This window comes from Carcharhinus amblyrhynchos, chromosome 5 (genome assembly GCF_965287045.1).
Source record: "Carcharhinus amblyrhynchos chromosome 5, sCarAmb.v2.hapA, whole genome shotgun sequence".
Taxonomy (NCBI): domain Eukaryota; kingdom Metazoa; phylum Chordata; class Chondrichthyes; order Carcharhiniformes; family Carcharhinidae; genus Carcharhinus; species Carcharhinus amblyrhynchos.
In genome coordinates this window covers 126,715,501-126,741,711 of record NC_137328.1, presented here as the reverse complement: position 1 = coordinate 126,741,711, position 26,211 = coordinate 126,715,501, and the positions used below count along the sequence as shown (strand labels likewise).

At 49.7% G+C, this 26,211-nt stretch overlaps 1 protein-coding gene across 1 annotated transcript in view; it reads right to left on the bottom strand.

Annotated features, from left to right (window-relative positions):
- Nucleotides 1-26,211, bottom strand: part of LOC145343339 (growth hormone receptor-like) — a 159,788-nt gene that overhangs the window by 57,589 nt on the left and 75,988 nt on the right. Inside the window, exons 3-7 of the mRNA XM_080189559.1 lie at nucleotides 24,851-24,968; nucleotides 21,571-21,725; nucleotides 16,943-17,121; nucleotides 9,099-9,261; nucleotides 4,434-4,563 (exon numbers count right to left, since the gene is read on the bottom strand). Coding sequence (XP_080045685.1) covers nucleotides 4,434-4,563; nucleotides 9,099-9,261; nucleotides 16,943-17,121; nucleotides 21,571-21,725; nucleotides 24,851-24,968 — 745 coding nt within the window. The remainder of the gene's footprint in view (nucleotides 1-4,433; nucleotides 4,564-9,098; nucleotides 9,262-16,942; nucleotides 17,122-21,570; nucleotides 21,726-24,850; nucleotides 24,969-26,211) is intronic.

Sequence of the window (26,211 nt, the reverse complement as noted above, 5' to 3'; positions counted from 1 at the left end):
ATCCTTGGCCTCTATCCTTACCTGTACCCTCTCCTTAACTTTAGACCCCGTAATGTCACCTACCCTCACACCCTCCCCCCCCCAATTAGTTTAAAGCCCTGTCTACTGCAAACAGATTTCCAGTCAAAAGGCATCCATCGACCTTTAACTTCCTGCTAATGAGTCAATTTTGAATTTAAGACTCAACAAAACACCATCAGGATTTGCTAAGAACGTCTTCTGCTCCAGAATTATCCTTGGATGGAAAGATATCTCTGCTTCTTTTCCTGCCTGATCTGGAGATGCCGGCGTTGGACTGGGGTAAACACAGTAAGAAGTCTCACAACACCAGGGTAAAGTCCATCAAGTTTATTTGATAGTAAACCCACAAGCTTTCGGGGTTTGCCCTTTCTTCAGGTGAGTGGAGAGTTCTGGTCTCAAACAGAGCATATAACAGCACACACAGTTTACAGAATACTGATTAGAATGCCATCTAATCACTGATTACTGATGCATTTTAATCAATATTTTGTAAACTGTGTGTGCCTTTATATGCTGTTTGAGACCAGAACTCTCCACTCACTTGACGAAGGGGCAAACCCCGAAAGCTTGTGGGTTTACTATCAAATAAACTTGTTGGACTTTAACCTGGTGTTGTGAGATTTCTTACTGTCTTTTCCTGCCTACCAACTGTTTCTTTACCTACCTCTCCCCTACCCCAGAACCCTTATTTCCAACAAGAGGTGTGAAGAACTTATAGACTCCACTAAGATTGTGACCAGCTCAGTTGCCTCTCGAACATGCCCTATAGTACAGCTCTGTCCAAAATGCTCCAGGACCAGACCCCTCCCTCAATCCACATCTTTCACTAGTTTCTCTCTTATTTTCCTTTATTTATGAAAGCTTAGTCTGTCAAACAAAATGCACCTTCTGTTCTCTCGACCCCATTTTTACAAAACTGCTGGACTGTAAATGGATTCTCGTGTCAATTTGACGGATGAGGCTCAGCAAGTTAAATAAAAGAGCTGCTAACATTCTAGGTCAATGTGTCTCAAGTGACATCACCCATTGCAAATACTGCATCTACAGTCAGTGTTAGAGGGATGGAAGAGGGCAATGACATTGTGCTGAGCTCACTTATCCTGAAGACACTTGACTGTTCTCTTCAAATGTGCAAATTACTTGGTGACAAACACTTATTCACTGGGTCGACTGGAGATTTACTTTTCCTGTATATCCAGTTTGCAACCTCTGAGGTTGGCTTTCAAGTTGATTTCATGTGGTTTTGGTACATCCTCAGCACTGTGGGTGTACCTACACCACAGGGACTGCAGCAGTTCAAGAAGACAGCTCACCACCGCCTTCTCAAAAGCAATTAGGGACGGGCAATAAATGCTGGTGTAGCCAGTGATGCCCATATGTCAAAAATGAACAAAAAACACCAAAGGTATAGGTGTAAAGTAATTTATAGAATAAATAAAGGGATGTTGACGAGAAATTCTTGCACTCAGAGCTTGTCTGAAGGGTAGTGGAGTTTGAAACCCTCATAACATTTAAAAAATACTTTGATATGAGATGCCAGAACCTACAGACCTGCAAACCATGTGCTTGAAATTGTATAAGTATGGATAAGAGGTATAAGTTGCAACAGGCTTTGGAGTCTCCATGTATGTGCAGATATGGGAGTGGATGGCGTATGGTCAGCACAGCATTCACAGTTCATCAGGCTGAGGACAAGGGCCCAGTGTGTCTGCATTGAAAAGAAGACAGTGCAGGTCCCAAGAGCAGACTGCCAGACAGGGGACAGGAAGAGATCCCAAAGTGGGAACGCAGAGAGAGAATCTAGGGAGAGGGACCAATGAGAAGGAGCGAGGGAACTAGGGAAGGAGCCATCGGGAAGAAAGAAACAAAAGAGACACAGAGCAGTAAAGATGCTGCTGTTGGCAGATTGAAATAATGAGGGCTCAGGGAGGGCCCTGGAGATCCAAGAAGGCAGCAGAAGGTTGGTGTTTTCACGCTGCAGGTCACTGAGGCAAAGATAACCCTTTGGAGTAGTGTTGTGCTTGGTGAGGCCAAAAATCCAATGCTGTTGTTTGGAATCATAGAATCCCTGCAGCACAGGAAAAGGCCATTTGGCCCATTGGATCTGTACCGACCACAATCCCACCCAGGCCCTATTCCCATAACCTCACACATTTACCCTGCTAATTCCCCTTCCACTAGGGTCAATTTGCATGGCCAATCAACCTAACCCACACATCTTTGAACTGAGGGAGGAAATCGGAACACCCAGAGGAAACCCATGCAGACATGGGGAGAATGTGCAAATTCCACACAGATAATGACCCGAGGCTGGAATTGAACCTGGGTCTCTAGTGCTGTGAGGCAGCAGCGCTAACCACTGTGCCACCATGTCACCAGTTATATATACAAATGACTTGGAAAAAAACATAGCTGGTCTGATTAGCAAGTTTGCAGATGATACTAAGTTTGCTGGAGTTGCGGATAGTGATGAAGATTGTTAGAGAATACAGCAGGATTAATCCAGTCAAATGTGGGTGATGCACTTTGGTAGATCCAATTCAAGTGGAAGCTATAAAATGAATGACAGAACCATCAGGAACATAGACACACACAGATCTGGGAGCACAGGTCCACAGATCCTTAAAAAAGGCAGCACAGGTGGAAAAGGCAGTGAAGAAAGCATATGGTATACTTGCCTTCATCAGATGGGGCATCGAGTATAAAAGTTGGCAAATTATGTTCTAGTTATATCCAAAGATCTGCGGGTTAGGTGGATTGGCCATGCTAAATTGCCCCTTAGTATCAGGGGGACTAGCTAGAGTAAATGCATGGGATTATGGGAATAGGGCCTGGATGGGACTATGGTCGGTACAGATTTGATGGGCCTAATGGCCTCTTTCTGCGCTGTATGATTCTATATAAAACGTTGGTTAGGCCACATTTGGAATACTGTGTCCAATTCTAGTCACCATACGACCAGAAGGATGTGATGGCTTTGGAGTGAGTACAGAAAAGGTTTACCAGGATATTGCCTGGTATGGAGGTATTAGGTACGAGGAGAGATTGAATAAACGTGGATTGTTCTCCCTGGAAAGATGAAGGCTGAGGGATGACCTGATGGAAGTTTATAAAATTATGAGGAGCATAGATAAGGTGAGCAGTTGGAAGCTTTTTCCCAGGGCAGAAGTGACAAACGCAAGGGGGCACAAGTTCAAGATAAGAGGTGAAAGGTTCAGTGGAGATGTGCGGGTTGTTTTTACACAGAGGGTGGTGGGGCCTGGAATGCACTGCCAAGTGAGGTAGTTGAGGCAGATACGTTAGCCACATTTAGGACTTATCTGGATAGACACATGAACAGATGGAGAATAGAGGGATACTGGCAGCTGATCTAAGTAGGCCAAGCGATCGGTGCAGGCTTGATGAGCTGGAGGGCCTGTTCCTGTGCTGTACTCTTCTGTGTCTGAGAGTTGGCACTGGAATGCAGACAATGGGCCTGACTTTACCATTGCGTCGTGCCCATTTTCAGGCAGGAAAACTTGGCAAAGACAGGCGTGAGGCGATTAACGCAATCCGCGTCCACGTAGTTGCCCAGTTTACCAAGGCCCGAAAACGGCTGCGACCAGAACTGCACCCGAAACGGGCGCAACGGCGGCTTAAATACATTTGCGTACGCCTGTCCAGACTCGGTGCAAAACAGACATCCTCGGCAAAGGTCTCTTTTGGGCTCTTCACCTTCTGAAGAGGTGAGTTCAGAGCTTCCAATGGCTCTCTAACTCAGATCAGTGGTGGAGGGAGGAGGAGGGCCCGATCATTCTCTGGTGTGTGGGGGGGGGGGGGGGGGGGACCGCTGCCACTCTGTGAGCCATCAGTGCGGAAGAAAAGGGGCTAGGGATTGCGATCAGTCTTGGTAGCGGGAGAGGAGGGTGGATAAGGGGTAAAGTTATGTTGTGGGGGGTGGGGTGATGTCTGTGGGTCCATCGCTCCTGCTTTTTGCTCCTGAGCCGCTTTATCCGCTTTTTGTGGCCTGGGAGCGATGTGACAGGGGAGTGTTTTCATGTTGTTTTTCATTGCGCATACACAATTGAAGGCTCCGACTGGAGCAGCAGCGTTTCGGGTGCAATAAGCCCCGGCCACAGCACGATGCAGGCCCACAATTTTTTTTTCAGGCAAAGCGTGTATGGGGGCACCTGAGAACAGGTTTCCAAGTTGGATCTGAATTGTGCCCAGATTCAGCACTTAGAATCAAAATGGTAAAATCAGGCCCAGTGAGACCGAAACCTGTGAAATGGCACAAAGTTGAGGGAGTCTGAGTTGAAACGACTTTTGTTAAGGTGCCTAGACATAACCAAATCAGGAACACAAAACGTCACCAATACAGAAAAATTAAATACAACGAGATACAGAAATACATCATCATTATTAAACCTTACCCCTTTGTGTAAAAGAACCTCAGCTGCTTTCGTTCTGTCAGGTTCTGATAGTTTCCAACACTCCAACTGCACGTGAAGGTCTCTTGCTCTGGTGAGCGGCATTCTGTGATCCGTGGTCTTTCCAAAGGAGCTGCAGCAGAGAAGAGAGATATACCGGCAGTATTGAAATACATTGCATTGCACTGTAACCTTTTCCCAGAAAATCAAATGAAAATGAAATGCTGTGGATTCTGGAATCTGAAATTGAAACAGAAAATGCTGGATAGACTCAACAGGTCCACAGCATCTATGGAGAGAAAAACATACCTAACATTCAAGTCAATATGACTGTGGTAGGGTAGACAATCTGTAGAAGGGTCATATGGACTCGAAATATTAATTGTATTTCTCTCTTCACAAATGCTGCCAGACCTGCTGAGTTTATCCAGTATTTTCTATTTTTATCCCAGGAAGTCAATCTGTTTAATCTGTTTTTCTGAAACATGCAACATAAGAACAAAAGAACATAAGAAATAGGAGCAGGAGTAGGCCATCTAGCCCTTCGAGCCTGCCCCGCCATTCAATAAGATCATGGCTGATCTGTCATGTCTCCGTTCCACCTTCCCGCCCTCTCCCCATAACCCTTAATCCCCTCGCTTATCAAAAACCTATCAACCCGCGTCTTAAATATATTTAGCGAGGCAGCCTCCACCACTTCAACGGGCAGAGAATTCCAGAGATTCACCACCCTTTGAGTGAAAAAGTTCCTCCTCAACTCCGTTCTAAACCTTTATCTTGAGGCTGTGCCCTCTAGTCCTACTGTCCTTTCTGAGCGGGAAGAGCCTCTCCACCTCTATCCTATCCATCCCATTCATCATCTTATATGTCTCAATGAGATCTCCCCTCATTCTTCTAAACTCTAACGAGTACAAGCCTAGTTTATTCAGCCTCTCCTCATAGTTCAACCCCCTCAACTCCGGTATCAGCCTAGTAAACCTCCTCTGCACTCCCTCCAAGGCCAAAATATCCTTGCGTAAGTGCGGCGACCAAAACTGCACACAGTACTCCAGCTGCGGCCTCACCAGTGCCCTATACAGCCGCAGCAAGACCTCCCTACTTTTATATTCAATCCCCCTCGCTATGAAGGCCAGCATCCCATTCACCTTCCTGACCACCTGCTGCACCTGCAGGCTGGGTTTTTGCGACTCATGCATAAGACCCGGAGGTCCCTCTGCACCGTTGCATGCTGCAGTTTTTCGCCACGTAAGTAATAGTCCTTCCTACCATTATTCCTACCAAAGTGGACAACTTCACACTTGCCAACATTAAATTCCATTTGCCAGTTCCTGGCCCATTCGCCCAGCCTATCTAGATCCTTCTGCAGACTCTCCACACCCTCCGCGCAATTTGCCGTTCCACCAATCTTGTGTCATCAGCAAATTTCGACACCATACATTCGGTTCCCTCCTCCAGATCATCTATATAAATGGTAAATAGCTGAGGCCCCAGCACCGACCCCTAGGGCATTCCACTAGTCACCAACCGCCAATCCAAATAGCACCCATTGACCCCCACTCTCTGCCTCCTATTTGACGTCTTCTGAAAATCAAGAAGACCACATCCCCGGCTCTCCTCTATCCACCGCCCTAGACACATCCTCATAGAACTCCAATAAATTTGTCAGACACGACTTCCCCTTAACGAAACCATGCTGCGTCTGCTCTATCAAACAATTCTCCTCAGGATGCCTCGCTATTTTCTCCTTGATCACGGATTCTAACATTTGACCTACAACAGACGTTAGACTAACTGGCCTATAATTCCCTGCCTTTTGCCTGCCACCCTTCTTAAACAACGGTGTAACATTAGCCGTTTTCCAATCTTCCGGCACTTCCCCGGAATCCAGCGATGTTTGGAAAATGATCACCAAGGCATCAACTATCCCCTCCGCCATTTCTTTCAGAACCCTTGGATACATTCCATCTGGTCCTGGGGCTTGTCCACAATCAGTCCCTCCAGTCTTTCAAGCACTGCCTCTCTAGTAACAATAATGTCATTCAGGCCCTCCACTCCTACCATCTTTCCATCGCTAACACCCGGCAAATTATTCACGTCCTCCTCCGTGAAGACCATGGATACATGGAACATGGATACAAGCATTCATCCTTGGGATGGGCAGGGATACAGGAGGAAGAGGTTGCCTTGTCCAGCTGCTCTTTCCTTCTGAAAGCTGGGTGCTAACTTGAGACAGGCTCACCAACCCCGGAAAGAGATTGGAGGTAAATACAGGAGCGGCCAGGTCTCCGCCTTGATGCACCCCAGTCACAATAAAACAACAAAACCAAAAGCAGCCCTCACATCCACTCTCACTTCCCATGCCCAGTTTATATCTTCTCCTGTCACTCTGCTATGCCCCCATATTCCCTTGTGCTCTCCTTGCCAACCATGGCCCCACTCATTCCCATAGCCCTTATGCCAACTTAATGTCAACTGTTACGATCCCAGATGATGTTAACATCAAATGAATCAGATCCCCAGAGTGCAATCTGGCTTGATAGATCCTAACTTTGCTTTTCTTTGAAATCGGAGGTCAGTTACTGAACACATTCACAAGAGTCTGCCAATGCCACTTTTAACACAAAGAATAAAACATATATTAAACAAGAAAAATGAACAAACACCAAAAAAAGACACAAACTCATACTGTTCACTTTATCCCAATAATATTCTTAAAACCCCATCTCGGCACCAAGGCTTCTTGCTTGGACAGACTCAGTTATGAACAGATTTCTTCCAGCGGATTTCTGAGGGTTCAACAGCTGCTCTTCCCAGCTCGTATCTTTTCCTGAGATAGCAATAAACTGCAATCTAAACTCATCATGACTTCAACTTCAGAGCAAATACAGGAGTTCCCTAAACTCAGTTCCCCAGCAGTCTTGCAGGATGTCTTACTGGATTTAGAATTCCTGTCTTCACTCTCTGGTGTATACACATTGATGGAACTGCCCTTTTTTCTCTCTGGGTGTCAATAGACACCTGTCACTAGGCAACAGCAGAATGTTTCTCATTCATGATTTTTTCAGAATTCGCTATCGTCTCACTTCTAGGATTCGAAAACTTTATTAAGTATGTGTGTATACAAACAGGGCCAAATAGACTTCCCAGCACCAAGCTCACAAAATCCTCTAAATGAAACTAGAGGCATGTTCCACTTTTTTAACAGAAAAATTTCAATTAAACATAGGTTTGGATTTTTCACCTCTCATGCACACAGACTTGGTGAGCCTGGAACTGGGTGCAAAACTCTGGCCAATTAATGGCCATCAGCATGAAACAGGTTTTGCAAAAGGCTGAGCGCACCCAGGGAGGGTGGGAGAAGGGCAGGTGCTGAGGAGGGGAGGTTGAGGGCTGGCATTTCTAATGTGCTCTCTCAGGGGGACAGCCACTGTGAGCTGTCTCAGGGAGCTGCTGGGAGCCATGGAAGCATAGCAGTTAGCATTGCTGCCTCCAGGGACTCCGGTTCACTTCCTGGCTTAGGTAGCTGTGTGAAGTCTGCACGTTCTCCCTGTGTCTGCTTGGGTTTCCTCCCATGGTCTGAAAGATGTGCTGGTTAGGTGTATTGCCTATGCTAAATTCTCCCTTACTGTACTCAAACGGACGCCGGAATGTGATGATTAGGGGATTTTCACAGCAACTTCATTGTGGTGTTAATGTAAGCCTATTTGTGACTAATAAATAACCTTTAACTTTAAATTTAACCTCTGAAAACTAAGTATCAATGTTAAAACTATACCCTGAGTGTCTACACAGCTCAAACATACAGAGACCTTGGTCCTCAGGTACATTTGTTCATTTTAGTTCAACCTTGACCTTTCATCCTGCCCTGGATTGAGGTTGCAACTAGACGGTAAAGGCCGCCTGGCCAATCAGCCCATCCGCCTACCATAAAGACAGATAGGAAAGGTAAAATTCCAGTCAACTGGTGTTTAATTTAAATGGGCTTTTTGATTCCTCATCTGCTGGCCAAAATATTGTGCAAGGGTGCAATGACATCAGGATGTGTGCCCAATATCATCTCACATGACGTTACACGCTTCCAGATTGGGACGACGGCGCGGGCTCGTTGGGCCGAAGGACCTGTTTCCCGTGCTGTGTGTTGTGTTGTTCTTTGTTGTTTCTTTGTTGTTTCTTTGTTGTATACCTAAACTTCGCACATAAAATTCTGGCCTTAAAGTTATACATTGTTCCTACACAACTCATGCCAGCTGTGTTTCCCTATCAATCATCCTTTGATCTTACACCCTCTGTGCCAACTCTCCCAGTATCCATTACGGGGAGACCTCAGGTCACAGTGAGACAAAATAAAGTTCCAATTGCAGACTTCACTATACTATAAAAACACTCTCACTGATAGCATTTAAGTTCCTTCAAATACTTAATCCTTTATAAAAACAAAATTTTCTTCAAATACTTAATTCTTTATGGCCCCTCAAAGACGGCTAGTATCTTTATAAGCACTTGGAGCTGTCCATAAACCCATGCCCCCAGATCATTAGCCTGAGCCTCTGCATTATCAGGCATTACAACCATCTCCCCCTGAACTTGCTGTTTGAGGAGTGTCTCAGAATACTATATTGCTCTCTCACATTATCAGTTATCATGTTTTATTTTTAAAACACAACTCACCTTCTACTGATTGTGACATTGGAAGGAATACTTTTAAAACATCGCTGAAATCACTGAAATTGCCAATGTTAGGATATGTACATCGTATACGAACCACATACTCCTTTCCTGTTGCAAAGTTGTAGAGTGGCTGCGGTGGATGTTGGTTTGGCAAGGTTTCAATCTGTGAAGAATGGAGAATTCAGCAAAGGGCACAGTCACAGATTCATTGCAGACAACAGGGTGAACAACCAGACAACAAGGACAAAAATTTTAAAAACTGTGTTCAAAGATGAGCCCTATCATCACTCATTTCATTTTATTGACCCTTGGCAGACCCCACTTGGAGTACTGTGCGCAGTTCTGGTCGCCTCACTACAGGAAGGATGTGGAAGCTATTGAGAGGGTGCAGAGGAGATTTACAAGGATGTTGCCTGGATTAGGAGGCATGCCTTATGAGGATAGGTTGAGGGAGCTAGGTCTCTTCTCCCTGGAGAGACGAAGGTTGAGAGGCGACCTGATAGAGGTTTATAAAACGTTGAGAGGTATAGATAGGGTGGATTCTTGGAGGCTATTTCCCAGGGCTGAAATGGTCGCTATGAGAGGACACAGGTTTAAGGTGCTGGGGAGCAAGTACAGAGAAGATGTCAGGGGTAAGTTTTTCACTCAGAGGGTGGTGAGTGAGTGGAATCGGCTGCCGTCGGTGGTGGTAGAGGCGAACTCGCTGGGGTCTTTTAAGAGACTTCTGGATGAGTACATGGGATTTAATGGGATTGAGAGTTATAGATAGGCCTGATAGGTCGGGATATGATCGGCGCAACTTGTGGGCTGTAGGGCCTGTTTGTGCTGTAGTGTTCTATGTTCTACGCTCTAAAATGTCAAATGGAATTTAATGTTGGCAAGTGCGAGGTGGTCCACTTTGGTAGGAATAATGGTAGGAAGGATTATTACTTACGTGGTGAAAAACTGCAGCATGCGACAGTGCAGAGGGACCTCGGGGTCCTTGTGCATGAGTCACAAAAACCCAGCTTGCAGGTGCAGCAGGTGGTCAGGAAGGCGAATGGGATGCTGGCCTTCATAGCGAGGGGGATTGAATATAAAAGTAGGGAGGTCTTGCTGCGGCTGTATAGGGCATTGGTGAGGCCGCAGCTGGAGTACTGTGTGCAGTTTTGGGCGCCGCACTTACACAAGGATATTTTGGCCTTGGAGGGAGTGCAGAGGAGGTTTACTAGGCTGATACCGGAGTTGAGGGGGTTGAGCTATGAGGAGAGGCTGAATAAACTAGGCTTGTACTCGTTAGAGTTTAGAAGAATGAGGGGAGATCTCATTGAGACGTATAAGATGATGAATGGGATGGATAGGATAGAGGTGGAGAGACTCTTCCCGCTCAGAAAGGATAGTAGGACTAGGGGGCACAGCCTCAAGATAAAGGGGGGGCGGTTTAGAACGGAGTTGAAGAGGAACTTCTTCACTCAAAGGGTGGTGAATCTCTGGAATTCTCTGCCCGTTGAAGTGGTGGAGGCTGCCTCGCTAAATATTTTTAAGACGCGGGTTGATGGGTTTTTGATAAGAGAGGGGATTAAGGGTTATGGGGAGAGGGCGGGAATGTGGAACTGAGCCACGACAGATCAGCCATGATCTTATTGAATGGCGGGGCAGGCTCGAAGGGCTAGATGGCCTACTCCTGCTCCTATTTCTTATGTTCTTATGTAAAACAAATTGTAAATGATTAAATATCCACCATATATGATACACACACTGGATTATTTATGGTTATAGATTGCTGCTGATTCAGTGAGGAATGATCTAGCCACTGCGAGACATTAAATGAAATGAGAAAGTGCCATTCGGCCCATCACATCTCATCCATCTTTCAACAATCCAAGTGGAATTTCCATATTGACCCCCTCAATCTATTTAATCTCCCCAGAGATTATTCTGAATAAAGTGACATACCCTAAAATTAAATCTGAAATTACATCTTAGCTCTTCCCAGTCAACCAAAATTAAAAATGAAAAGTTGACATTATAATTGGTCCTTTTGCAGGATCTCAGCCTGATCTGACTTGCTGTGTGGTTCCAACATTTATAATGCTTTTCTCGAAAATGAGAACCTACACCCCTCACCGATATCCTGGAAAATTCTACACATCTCAAGCTGAATTTACCCAGAGCCTTGAGAAATGTCCCAAGCTGTCTTCACAGACCAAAATGGAAAACATGTGAAGGACAAAGTGAACAAAAGCTCAGTTTGAAGAAGCGGAGGAGGTGTGATGTTTTCAGGAGGGAATTTCAGAATATCAGTCCAAAATGACACAGTGCCAAAGTGAGATGAGCAGAGAATTTGGGGAAAGTGGAGAGGGTACAGTAAAGGAGGAGGTTAGAGAAGGAGAATGTCAGTGCCATGAGTGGAATCCGTGAAATTTTAGATTCAATGCACTGTGTGATTGAGAATCAATATAATCGAGTAGAAAGTAGAATATGGGTAAACCAATTACATTTACAGAGGGTGGGGTAGTGTGAGGCCTAAAAATATCCGGAATTAAAAGCTGGAAGCCATTACTAATTGTAAAAAAAAATCACCTGGTTCACTAATGTAAGGAAATCTACTGTCCTTACATGATCTTTACCTAGATGTGACTCCAGATGCTCCAGTTTCCTCCCACAGTCCAAAGATGTGCAGGTGAGGTTCATTGGCCATGCTAAATTACCCCCAAATGTCCCAAGATATGCAGGTTATAGGGGGATTAGCGGAGCAAATACATGGAGTTATGGGGATAGGGCCTGGGCACAATGCTCTATTGGAGAGTCGGTGCATACCTAATGGGCCAAGTGGTCTCTTTCTGCACTGTAGGGACTCTATATTAAGTCTCGGTCATCTGAAATTATAATATTACGAATCACCATGTCCCAAAGAGCTGACACCATCTTGCAAATTATGATCCATTGTCTCAGGGAACTGGTACTGGAATATTAAAGGTTACTACACCAAAAGCAGAATTTCTAGATTATCACCAAAAACCAATCAATAGCTGATGGGAAAGCAGCATTCAAACCATTGGCAGCGATTCTCTGCAGTAATCACTGGGAACAATGAAAACAGAAATGGCAAGGAACAGGTCCCACGCTCGGGGGGGGGAAATGAGGGGAGTGTGAGGGGGTGGGGGGGGGGGGGCGGGGGGGCGGCTCTGATTGAGTCTGCCCTGCCAGCAACTTACTCTTTTACAGATCAGGGCACCATTTTTAAACACTGTCCCAGCGCACATAAATTCATATGGAACTCCCACGATTACAGAGCCCCAACCCGCACCACCCCCCCCCCCCCCCCCCCCACCTACCCCTGATCACGCAGCACCCCGCCCCCGCACCTACCCCGATCAAGCAGCCCCCTCCCAACCTACCCTGATCAAGCAGCGCCCCCCCGCACCTACCCCTGATCAAGCAGCCCCCTCCCAACCTACCCTGATCAAGCATCCACCGCCCCCCACCCCCCCTTCCACCTATCCCTGATCATGCAATTCCCCCTCCCCACTGCCCTGGCAGTGCCAGAGGACATGTCAACTTGGCAATCTCCCTGAGCCTTTCAAACACCCTATGGTATGTTACTGAATCATACAAACAGAATTCTGTATGTAATTTTTAGCAGACGGAACTTAGAATTGGCTTCAGTTTGCTTTTGTCTAGCTGGCAAGGAGAAGCCGGAGTTTCCTCTAAAGAGTGCATTCCAGTGTTTGGAAAGCACTGACGTTAAACAAATAGAAAATTAGATTCAATTATTTTACAATGAACCTATTAACCATCATCATCAAGGTCTGAAGAATGGTAGCGATTCAAGCCCGTTACCAAAAGACTGTTAGTGCCTCAGCACATCAGAGGGAGAGAAACAAAAACACAGAATAAAAAGAATACCCTTCCTTTTAAACAAGTCCCCTCAGCTGGATGAGGACCAGGGACTGGGGTTCGATTCCCAGCTTGGGTGATTGTGTGGAGTCTGCATGTTCTCCCTGGATCTGCATGTGTTTCCCCTGGGTGCTCTCATTTCCTCCCACAGTCTGAAAGACATGCTAGTTAGGGTGCATTGACCCGAACAGGCGCTGGAGTATGGCAACTAGGCAGAATTTCACAGTAACTTCATTGCAGTGTGAATGTAAGTCTTACTTGTGACTAATAAATAAACTTTACTTTATTCATTCAGTGCCATAGCTTGGTACAAGAGGTACGAGGAACATAAGGATTGGATGGGGGGTCCACTTTGGCATAGGTTACAAGAAAAATCATGGAAAAGTGGTGAGGGCATAGAGTGACAAAATGAGCATGGAGGATGAGAGACTGTGAAGAATGAGGGATGGAAGGTCTTTGTGTTTCCTTTCAACTGGGATGATGTTGAACAGCACCAAGGCAGGTCTTTTAAAAAGACCATCTTTGCACCCAGTACTTCTTAGCTGCCTCCACACTTCTTCTTGGGTCAGCTGGCCCAACTCTGATCACACCCAAGCCCCAGCAATGAAGATGTTGTCTCTGTATGCACTTTCTCCTCAGACAGACGAGCCAAACTAGGAACTTTCTGATTCTCCCTGCCCGCCTCCAGAATGAAATTCTAGTCCAGTGGTTTCTGCATGTTATTTTTAAACCACTTTCCCAATCTGTTCTGACACTTTCAATGGTGTATGCACATATACATCCAGGTCCCTCTGCTCCTGCACCCACTTTGAAGTACTCCCCTTTATTTTATATTGTCTCATCATCTTTAAATCTGACCAGATGTGTCTTTTCACAGTTTTCTGCATCAAATTTTGCCCGTCACATGTTCACCATTCCACCATCTTGTCTATATCCTCTCTTATTGTCTGCCTCACAGTTCACAACACTTCCAAGTTTGATGCAGGTTTTGAAGTGGTGTCTGTACACCCAAATCTTAGTAGTAAATTCCAAACTTCCTAAGGCAGATTTTTGTCTGTTTCCATAGCTACTAATTTCGGGAATGGGTCGCTAGGCTATCGCTGGGAGCTTATAGCTTGAGGGATGCCATTCCACAACAGTGGCTGACATTGAGTCTTTCCAGTCTTACTGCCAGTCACGAGTGTGTTGGGAAGGATTTGCTGGTTGATACTCAACCTGTCTGGCTACATTATGAACACATTTTCTTTGATCATCAAGTTCTGAGGTGGGATTCGAACAGGAAGTTTCTGGCTCAGAGGCAGTGACACAATCCATTGCACCACCAGACCTCCTATAAGTAATTAGTACAGACCAAGAAGAACAACACCAACTCCAGACAAACCCCAGTATAAACTTTCCTGCAGCCCAAGAAACAGCTGTTCAACATTGAGAGTAATGGCCCTTGACATCAAGGCAGCAGTTAACCAAGTGTGACATCAAGGAGCCCCAGCAAAACGAGTCAGTGGAAATCAGTTGGGTGGACTCGGATCTGGCACAAAAGAAGATGGTTGTGGTGGTTGGAGATCAATCGTCTCAGCCTCATGACTACAGGAATTCCTCAGGGTAGTGTTCTAGGCCGAATCACCTTAAACTGATTCATCCATGACCTTCCTTCCATCATAAGATCTGAACTGGAGATGTTCGCTGATCTTTGCACACATGTTAGGCACCTTTCGAGACTCGTCAGTTACTGAAGCAGTCTGTGTGCAAATGCTTCAAGACCTGGACAATATCCAGGCTTGGGATGTTAAGTAAAATTTGCGCTTGCCACACAAGTGCCAATGAACATCTCCAACAAGAAAGGATCTAACAAATCTTTACGCAGAGAGTTGTGGGGGTATGGAACGCGCTACCGAGTGGGGTGGTGGAGGCAGGAATGTTGGACTCATTTAAGGTTCAGTTAGATAGACACATGAGTGAAACGAGGATGGAGGGTTATGGTAGGGGCTATTAAATAAGGTTAGAACCTCGGGAGACACCGGAAAAGCAGGCTTGTAAGATTAACGTTTTTGTCTTTTTATTCCGCAGGTGGAGGTCCACCTCGTGTCAAACGAGGGGCTTGCACATGGTGGGTCGTGCGTGGGCTGCTCTTGGAAGTTCCGGGAGTGGCCTAGTACTTCGTGTCGGTGTGTGTGCTTGATCCTGGACCGGTAGATGGGCGCCGCAACAGCTCGGTTACTAGCACTGCTAGCTGTGCAGATACATGGATTTGGGCCTGTGTCTGTGGGAGTTTGCGCATTCTCCCTGTGGTTGCGTGGGTTTCCTCCGGGCGCTCCGGTTTCCTCCCACACCCCAAAGATGTGCTCTTAGGCTGATTGGTTTTACCAAATTGACACTATTCTCCCCTGAATCTGGCTAAGTTAGGGGTTCCATTCGTAGACATGCAGGGTAGAATAGGTGTAGGGTGATGCAGCGGCGCGGGCTCGTTGGGCCGAAGGGCCTGTTTCCCGTGCTGGGTTGTTCTTTGTTCTTTGTAAATCAGTCCCTTGACACTCAATAACATTACCATCACTGAATCCCCCACTATCAACATCCTGGAGGTTAACATTGACCAGGAACTGAACTGGGGTACCCATATAAATATTGCGGCTACGAGAGCAGGTCAAAGGCTCAGCATCCTGTGGTAACTCACTTCCTGACTCCCAAAGCCTGTCCACCACCTACAAGGCACAAGTCAGGAGCATGATGGAATACTCTCCACTTGCCTGCATGGGTGCAGCTCCAATAACATTCAAGAAACTCAACACCATCCAGGACAAAACAGCACCCTTGATTGGCACCCCCTCCACAAACATTCAATCCCTCCACACTGACAAACAGTGGCAGCCATGTGTACCATCTGCAAGATGCACTGCAGAAACTCAGTAAGGAACTCACTGACCATCGCCTCTCCATATTTGCAATTCTCCAATCCTCTGGCACCACCTCTGTTCAAAGGAAGATTGGAAGATTAAGGCCAGTGCCTCTGAAACTTCCAATTTCACTTCTCTCAGAATCCTCAGCTATACCTTGTCTTGATCAACTGGCATCTCCACTTCAAGTGGAACCAACTTTTCTAATACCTCTTTTTTCTTTCTGTTTTCCCATTGAATATCTCTGGCATTTATTGCAAAGGGTTTTGAGTATAAAAATAGAGAAGAGTTGTTACAATGGTATAAGGCATTGGTGAGACCACACTTGGAGTATTGTGTTCAGTTTTGGTCATCTTCTTTGAGGAAGGGTGCAGTGGCACTGGAGGCGGTTCAGAAGAGGTTCATTAGATTGATTCCAGGTTTGAAGGGGCTGTCACATGAGGAGTGCGTGAGTAGCTTGGGCTTGTACTCGCTGGAGTACAGAAGACTGAGGGGGGATTTGATTGAGCTATATAAAATACTCAACGGGATTGATAAAGTAAATGTTAACCCAATGTTGCCCCTTCTGGAACAGTCTAGAACAAGAGATCATAGTTGTAGAGTAAGAGGGGGAAGGTTCCAGACAGAGATAAGGAGAAGCTGTTTCTGACAGAGGGTTGTGAGTCTGTGGAACTCACTGCCCCAGAGAGCAGTGGATGCAGAATCAATCAGTGGATTCAAGGAAGAGATAAATAAATATTTGATCAAAAGCAGGATGAAGGGCAATGGGGAAAGGCAGGGAAGTGGATTTAGGATGAGATGGAGATTAGCCGTGATCATATAGAATGGCAGAGTGGGTTCGAAGGGCTGAATTACCGACTCTCGCTCCTAATTCCTATGTTCCTGTATGTTCCTCTCCTGCCTGCTGTGTTATTGTGTCTTTAGGCGTGCACTCTCCCAGTAAAGGCAGGTGCTCAGTACTTGTCTGATTGTCACTGCACAGCTCTCAGATTGTGGATCTCTGTCAAAAGGAAGGCAATCTGCAATCTCACAAAAGGAGATCCATTATCTGTTACCGGCATCTGCAGAACCTACCGATTGCCAGTGCTCAGCATCTTGGGGTTTGTACTGAATTTCATATTTGCGTGGGTTCCATCCGGAGCTGCTGTCAGAACTGACCGGCTCTTCCCACCACAACTGAACATCCATCAATAATCCCGAATGGCTGATATTCATGAGAGCCCAGTTCAAGGAGATTGGAGCATCTGGTTTCACTGACAAAAGGGAAAAAGAGATTAAAGGAACAGAAACAGGATAGGGGGGTGAGAGCTGACACAGCGAGGAGGGGGGGACAGACACAGCGAGGTGGGGGGAACAGACACAGCGAGGGGGGGGACAGACACAGCGAGGAGGGGGGAACAGACACAGCGAGGGGGGGGGCAGACACAGCGAGGTGGGGGGCAGACACAGCGAGGGGGGTGAGAGCTGACACAGCGAGGAGGGGGGGACAGACACAGCGAGGTGGGGGGAACAGACACAGCGAGGTGGGGGACAGACACAGCGAGGTGGGGGGGACAGACACAGCGAGGGGGGGGGCAGACACAGCGAGGTGGGGGGCAGACACAGCGAGGGGGGGGGGACAGACACAGCGAGGTGGGGGACAGACACAGCGAGGGGGGGGGCAGACACAGCGAGGTGGGGGGGACAGACACAGCGAGGTGGGGGAACAGACACAGCGAGGGGGGGGGGGGAACAGACACAGTGAGGGGGGGGACAGACACAGCGAGGTGGGGGAACAGACACAGCGAGGGGGGGGGGGAACAGACACAGTGAGGGGGGGGACAGACACAGCGAGGGGGGGGACAGACACAGCGAGGGGGGGGGAACAGACACAGCGAGGTGGGGGAACAGACACAGCGAGGGGGGGGGAACAGACACAGCGAGGTGGGGGACAGACACAGCGAGGGGGGGGACAGACACAGCGAGGAGGGGGGAACAGACACAGCGAGGTGGGGGAACAGACACAGCGAGGGGGGGGGAACAGACACAGCGAGGGGGGGGGGGGAACAGACACAGCGAGGGGGGGGAACAGACACAGCGAGGGGGGGGGGGAACAGACACAGCGAGGTGGGGACAGACACAGCGAGGTGGGGGGGGACAGACACAGCGAGGTGGGGGGAACAGACACAGCGAGGGGGGGGGGGGAACAGACACAGTGAGGGGGGGGACAGACACAGCGAGGTGGGGGGGGACAGACACAGCGAGGTGGGGGACAGACACAGCGAGGTGGGGGGGGACAGACACAGCGAGGTGGGGGACAGACACAGCGAGGTGGGGGGAACAGACACAGCGAGGGGGGGGGGGGAACAGACACAGTGAGGGGGGGGACAGACACAGCGAGGTGGGGGGGGACAGACACAGCGAGGGGGGGGGACAGACACAGCGAGGTGGGGGGGGACAGACACAGCGAGGTGGGGGACAGACACAGCGAGGTGGGGGGACAGACACAGCGAGGGGGGGGGGGACAGACACAGCGAGGTGGGGGGGGACAGACACAGCGAGGTGGGGGGGGACAGACACAGCGAGGGGGGGGGAACAGACACAGTGAGGGGGGGGACAGACACAGCGAGGTGGGGGGGGAACAGACACAGTGAGGTGGGGGGACAGACACAGCGAGGTGGGGGGGGAACAGACACAGCGAGGTGGGGGACAGACACAGCGAGGGGGGGGACAGACACAGCGAGGGGGGGGACAGACACAGCGAGGGGGGGGACAGACACAGCGAGGTGGGGGGGGAACAGACACAGCGAGGTGGGGGACAGACACAGCGAGGGGGGGGACAGACACAGCGAGGTGGGGGGGGAACAGACACAGCGAGGTGGGGGACAGACACAGCGAGGGGGGGGACAGACACAGCGAGGGGGGGGACAGACACAGCGAGGGGGGGGGCAGACACAGCGAGGGGGGGGGAACAGACACAGTGAGGGGGGGGACAGACACAGCGAGGTGGGGGGGGAACAGACACAGCGAGGTGGGGGACAGACACAGCGAGGGGGGGGACAGACACAGCGAGGGGGGGGACAGACACAGCGAGGGGGGGGACAGACACAGCGAGGGGGGGGACAGACACAGCGAGGGGGGGGACAGACACAGCGAGGGGGGGGACAGACACAGCAAGGGGGGGAAGCAGACATAGCGAGGGGGGGGACAGACACAGCGAGGGGGGGGACAGACACAGCAAGGGGGGGAAGCAGACATAGCGAGGGGGGGGACAGACACAGCGAGGGGGGGGACAGACACAGCGAGGGGGGGGACAGACACAGCAAGGGGGGGAAGCAGACATAGCGAGGGGGGTTGCTGACACAGCAAATAGGGGCGCTGACACAGCGAGGGGGGGAGCTGACACAGCGAGGGGGGGGCTGACACAGCGAGGTGGGGGCTGACACAGCGAGGGGGGGGACAGACACAGCGAGGGGGGGCTGACACAGCGAGGGGGGGGACAGACACAGCGAGGTGGGGGCTGACACAGCGAGGGGGGGGCTGACACAGCGAGGGGGGGCTGACACAGCGAGGTGGGGGCTGACACAGCGAGGGGGGGCTGACACAGCGAGGGGGGGGCTGACACAGCGAGAGGGGGAGCTGACACAGCGAGGGGGGGAGCTGACACAGCGAGAGGGGGAGCTGACACAGCGAGGGGGGGAGCTGACACAGCGAGAGGGGGAGCTGACACAGCGAGAGGGGGAGCTGACACAGCGAGGGGGGGGCTGACACAGCGAGGGGGGGCTGACACAGCGAGAGGGGGAGCTGACACAGCGAGGGGGGGGCTGACACAGCGAGGGGGGGCTGACACAGCGAGAGGGGGAGCTGACACAGCGAGAGGGGGAGCTGACACAGCGAGGTGGGGGCTGACACAGCGAGGGGGGTGCTGACACAGCGAGGGGGGTGCTGACACAGCGAGGTGGGGGCTGACACAGCGAGGTGGGGGCTGACACAGCGAGGGGGGTGCTGACACAGCGAGGGGGGTGCTGACACAGCGAGGGGGGTGCTGACACAGCGAGGTGGGGGCTGACACAGCGAGGGGGGGGCTGACACAGCGAGAGGGGGAGCTGACACAGCGAGGGGGGGGCTGACACAGCGAGGTGGGGGCTGACACAGCGAGGGGGGGGCTGACACAGCGAGAGGGGGAGCTGACACAGCGAGGGGGGGGGCTGACACAGCGAGGTGGGGGCTGACACAGCGAGAGGGGGAGCTGACACAGCGAGAGGGGGAGCTGACACAGCGAGAGGGGCAGCTGACACAGCGAGAGGGGCAGCTGACACAGCGAGAGGGGCAGCTGACACAGCGAGAGGGGCAGCTGACACAGCGAGAGGGGGAGCTGACACAGCGAGAGGGGCAGCTGACACAGCGAGAGGGGGAGCTGACACAGCGAGGGGGGGAGCTGACACAGCGAGGGGGGGGCTGACACAGCGAGGTGGGGGCTGACACAGCGAGGGGGGGGACAGACACAGCGAGGGGGGGCTGACACAGCGAGGGGGGGGACAGACACAGCGAGGTGGGGGCTGACACAGCGAGGGGGGGGCTGACACAGCGAGGGGGGCTGACACAGCGAGGTGGGGGCTGACACAGCGAGAGGGGGAGCTGACACAGCGAGGGGGGGAGCTGACACAGCGAGAGGGGGAGCTGACACAGCGAGGGGGGGAGCTGACACAGCGAGAGGGGGAGCTGACACAGCGAGAGGGGGAGCTGACACAGCGAGGGGGGGGCTGACACAGCGAGGGGGGGCTGACACAGCGAGAGGGGGAGCTGACACAGCGAGAGGGGGAGCTGACACAGCGAGGTGGGGGCTGACACAGCGAGGGGGGTGCTGACACAGCGAGGGGGGTGCTGACACAGCGAGGGGGGTGCTGACACAGCGAGGTGGGGGCTGACACAGCGAGGTGGGGGCTGACACAGCGAGGGGGGGGCTGACACAGCGAGGGGGGGGCTGACACAGCGAGAGGGGGAGCTGACACAGCGAGGGGGGGGCTGACACAGCGAGAGGGGGAGCTGACACAGCGAGGGGGGGGGCTGACACAGCGAGAGGGGGAGCTGACACAGCGAGGGGGGGGGCTGACACAGCGAGGTGGGGGCTGACACAGCGAGAGGGGGAGCTGACACAGCGAGAGGGGGAGCTGACACAGCGAGAGGGGCAGCTGACACAGCGAGAGGGGGAGCTGACACAGCGAGGGGGGGGCTGACACAGCGAGAGGGGGAGCTGACACAGCGAGGGGGGGGGCTGACACAGCGAGGTGGGGGCTGACACAGCGAGAGGGGGAGCTGACACAGCGAGAGGGGGAGCTGACACAGCGAGAGGGGCAGCTGACACAGCGAGAGGGGGAGCTGACACAGCGAGGGGGGGGGCTGACACAGCGAGGGGGGGAGCTGACACAGCGAGAGGGGCAGCTGACACAGCGAGAGGGGGAGCTGACACAGCGAGAGGGGGAGCTGACACAGCGAGGGGGGGGCTGACACAGCGAGAGGGGGAGCTGACACAGCGAGAGGGGGAGCTGACACAGCGAGAGGGGGAGCTGACACAGCGAGGGGGGGGCTGACACAGCGAGGGGGGGGCTGACACAGCGAGGTGGGGGCTGACACAGCGAGGTGGGGGCTGACACAGCGAGGGGGGGGCTGACACAGCGAGGTGGGGGCTGACACAGCGAGGTGGGGGGTTGCTGTTTACTTACCGATATCATCGAGTGTAAAGCATCGTTGCTGATGTGTGATGTTGCTGGATTTGAGCTGTACACAATACTCTGTGTCCGCCGTGTCTGACTGATTCAAGAAACAGGTGCTTTCTCCTCTCAGATATGTTGGACATTCCCTCCAATTGGGACTTTTTCTGGACAGAAACAGCAATCGTTCAATAATGTCATACAAATGAACACAGTGTGGCTTCGATAGAAACCAGGAGTTATAGTTAGTTAGGGCAGTGCGTTAAAAACCCTAAGAACTCTGTGGGAGCAATCTTACCAAAGAAATTCGAAGTGCTGCATGAACGTGAAAATGGGAGAGTTTCAGACCTGTTTTTTTCAACGAGAGAAAACTTCAAATCTCTCGGAAATGAGAAAAGAAAGTGTGATTGTCAACATTAAGGGCGTTTAAATGGTCATTGGATAAACATACGGATGGTATTGGAATAGTGTAGGTTAGATGGACTTTAGATTGGTTTCGCAAGTCGCGCAACATTGAGGGCCGAAGGGTCTGTACTGTGCTGTAATGTTTGATGTTCTATGTCGCCAGTAGGTGAGTGGACAAAGTCTATTCATGCTGAGAAGCCAGGTGCTGACTGCTAGAGGGTGTCATTGTATGAGGGCCTGATCTCCCAATGCCCTCCACTCAATCATATCCACCCCCCCCCCACCAATCACACCCAGCCCCCCCATTCCCTCCAGCCAATTGCATCCCCCAATCACCCTACACCCCAGCCAATCACCATTCATGCCCCACCTCCCTTCAGCCAATAGCTACCCCTGTTCACTCTCCTCCCAGTTGCAAAGTGTGCAGCTCCCCAGATGTTGCCTCACATATGTTTGTGCAGAGGGGCCTGGGTGTCCTTGTGCAAGAATCACAAGGAGTTGGTTTGCAGGTACAGCAAGAAATTAAGAAGGCAAAAGGACATTTTGTCCTTCATTGCTAGAGGGATGGAGTTTAAAAACAGTGAGATTATTTTGCAGCTGTATAAGGTGCTGGTGAGGCCACACCTGGAGTACTGTGTACAGTTTTGGTCTCCTTACTTGAGAAAGGATATACTGGCACTGGAGGGGGGGCAGAGGAGATTCACTAGGTTGATTCCGGAGTTGAGAGGTTGGCTTATGAGGACAGACTGAGTAGACTGGGGCTATACTCACTGGAATTTAGAAGAATGAGGGGAGATCTTTTAGAAATGTATAAGATTATGAAGGGAATAGATAAGATAGAAGCAGGGAAGTTGTTTCCGTTGGTGGATGAAACGAGAACTAAGGGGCACAGCCTCAAAATAAGGACAAGCAGATTTAGGATTGAGTTGAGGAGGAACTTCTTCACACAAAGGGTTGTGGAATTCCCTGCCCAGTGAAGCAGTTGAGGCTACCTCATTGAATGATTTTAAGGTAAGGACAGGTAAATTTTTGAACAGTAAAGGAATTAAGGGTTATGGTGAGTGGGCGGATAAGTGGAGCTGAGTCCATAAAAAGATCAGCCATGATCTTATTGAATGGCAGAGCAGGCTCAAGGAGCCAGATGACGATCTAGGGTTCTGAGGAATGTGGAGGAACACAGAGATCTTGGGGTTCATATCCACAGATCTCTGAAGGTTGCCACTTAAGTGGATAGAGCTATGAAGAAGGCTTATAGTGTGTCAACGTTTATTAACAGGGGGTTTGAGTTTAAGGGCCGTGGGGTTATACTGCAACTATACAGGACGTTGGTAAGACCACATTTGGAATATTGTGTTCAGTTCTGGTCACCTCACTATAAGAAGGGTGTGGAAGCATTGGAGAGAGTGCAGAGGAGGTTTACCAGGATGCTGCCTGGTTTGGAGGGTAGGTCTCATGAGGAAAGGTTGAGGGAGCTGGGGCTTTTCTCTTTAGAGCAGAGGAGGATGAGAGGTGACTTAATAGAGGTTTATAAGATAATGAGGGGGATTGATAGAGTGGACGTTCAGAGACTATTTCTTTGGGTGGATGTAACTGCTACTGGGGGACATAACTATAAGGTTCATGGAGGGAGATATTGAAGGGATATCCAAAGTAGATTCTTTACTCAGAGTGGTTGGGGTGTGGAAAACACTGCCTGCTGTGATAGTGGAGTCAGACACTTTAGGAACTTTCATGCAGTTATTGGATAGGCACATGGAGCACACCAGAATGATAGGGAGTGGGGTGGCTTGATCTTGGGTTTGGACAAAGCTCAGCACAACTTCGAGGGCCGAAGTGCCTGTACTGTGCTGATCTGTTCTACATTTCTATGTTTCTATGACCTATTCCTGCTCCTAGTTCTTATGTTCCCATGTTCGCCTTTGGGTCCTGTTCCCCCTCCCCCCTTAGGCCCTGACCCTTGACAATGCCAGAGTGCCATGCTAGTAGTGCCAGGGTGCTCAGTGGGCAGAGCCAAGGTGCAAGGTTGGCACTGCCAGGGTGGCACTGCCCACCCATACCCCTGACCACCCAGGAGCCCACGGTTATGACCCAGGCTCACTAATAATACTTAAATTATAAAATTATTTAAATCCACTTTATGCCCAGAAATTATGCTGGCATTCAGTGTCACTCTCATCACAAGAGGCAAGACCGCCCAGCTTTTTACCTCTCTCACGATGTTACTGGCTCACTATGCCAATCAACTAGCATGACAAGCCAGTAAAATTGCCCCCACTTTATTAAACAAAAATTCCCTATGTTGCCTCTTTTGCCAATTAACTTGAGTCATTGGTTCATGGATTGATAACCAATGGAAAGAGCTTTTTCTTAATGATCTTTGTATAAGCCCTTCATTATTTTGATCAACTCTTATAAATCATGTCAACCTCAACGCCAGAACATTCAGGTCAATCTCTTCTCTGTCCTCTCCAAAGTCTGCACATCCTTCCTGAAAGTCTGTTGCCCCAGATTTAGTCACAACATTCTCAGCTGTTCTCAGCACCCAACCTGGGCTACAAGACTCAGTACCCTGTCTCATGCTGGATTCTCACAGCAGAGGGGAATACTACAAAGCTGAAGATTGGCTCAATGTTGACAAAGTGGGAAGTCTGTTGGAATTGTGAATACAAGAACTTTCTGCGTAAAGGTCAATGGCCCTGACAGATTTAATTAACATAACTGCTGAAAATAATGGGCTGTGCTTTGAAACTAATTTAATTGTTGGATATTTTGGAATTCCAGTTCTCTGTTAATGTGGAGGAGACTGTGTAAAACATAGACACATCATTGCTTTAAAATAGATAATGAAGACTGAGCAAGACTAAAATTGGTCAGTTTTAAACCTTACCCCTTTGTATACAATAACTTTAGTTGGCTATGTTGTGTCAAGTTCTGGTTGTTTCCCTCATTCCAGCGACATGTGAACGTTTCCTGCTCCAGTGAGCGACACTCTGTAATTGTAGGCCCTTCAAGAGGAAGCAGAAGATGAAAGATTTACAGCATTGAGATTCACAGTATCCCTGCTTTTCTCCAGATTATAGTGATTGTTGTAAACAAAACCAATTTCAGTGGAGTTGCAGGAACACACAGTCTGTTTTCAATGAATTCAGCATAGCGTGTGTGCAGTTGCTAAAGGATTAACAAGTACCAACAATGATCTCATGGGACTGCTTCATCCAATGATGCTGCCAGTCTCTCTCAGCCCATAATACTGGACCTCATCAAAATCTTACTCGTCTTAACAGGATATAAATTGGTTGGAGACTTGGGCAGAGAGATGGCAGATGGAGTTTAATCCAGACAAATGTAAGGTAATGCATTTTGGAAGGTCCAATACAGATAGAAAATATACAGTAATTGGCAGAACCCTTCGGAATACTGATAGGCAATGGGATCTGGATGTACAGGTACACAGGTCACTGAAAGTGACAATGCCGCTGGAGAAGATAGCTAAGGAGACACATGGCATGCTTGCCTTCATCAACCAGGGTAGTGAGTTTAAAAATTGGCAAGTCATGTTGAGGGGTTGAGGGGGTTGAACTATGAGGCCGGAGTTGAGGGGGTTGAGCTATGAGGAGAGGCTGAATAAACTAGGCTTGTACTCGTTAGAGTTTAGAAGAATAAGGGGAGATCTCATTGAGACATATAAGATGATGAATGGGATGGATAGGATAGAGGTGGAGAGACTCTTCCCGCTCAGGAAGGACAGTAGGACTAGGGGGTACAGCCTCAAGATAAAGGGGGGGCGGTTTAGAACGGAGTTGAGGAGGAACTTCTTCACTCAAAGGGTGGTGAATCTCTGGAATTCTCTGCCCGTTGAAGTGGTGGAGGCTGCCTCGCTAAATATTTTTAAGACGCGGGTTGATAGGTTTTTGATAGGCAAGGGGATTAACGGTTATGGGGAGAGGGCGGGAATGTGGAACTGAGCCACGACAGATCAACCATGATCTTATTGAATGGCAGGGCAGGCTCGAAGGGCTAGATGGCCTACTCCTGCTCCTATTTCTTATGTTGCAGCTTTATAGAACCTTAGGCCACACTTGGAATATAACGTTCAATTCTGGTTGCCACACTACCAGAAGGATGTGGAGGCTTTGGAAAGGGTACAGAAAAGATTTACCAGGATGTTGCCCTGGTATGGAGGGCATTAGCTATGAGGAGAGGTTGGAGAAACTTGGTTTGTTCTCACTGAAGCGACGGAGGTTGAGG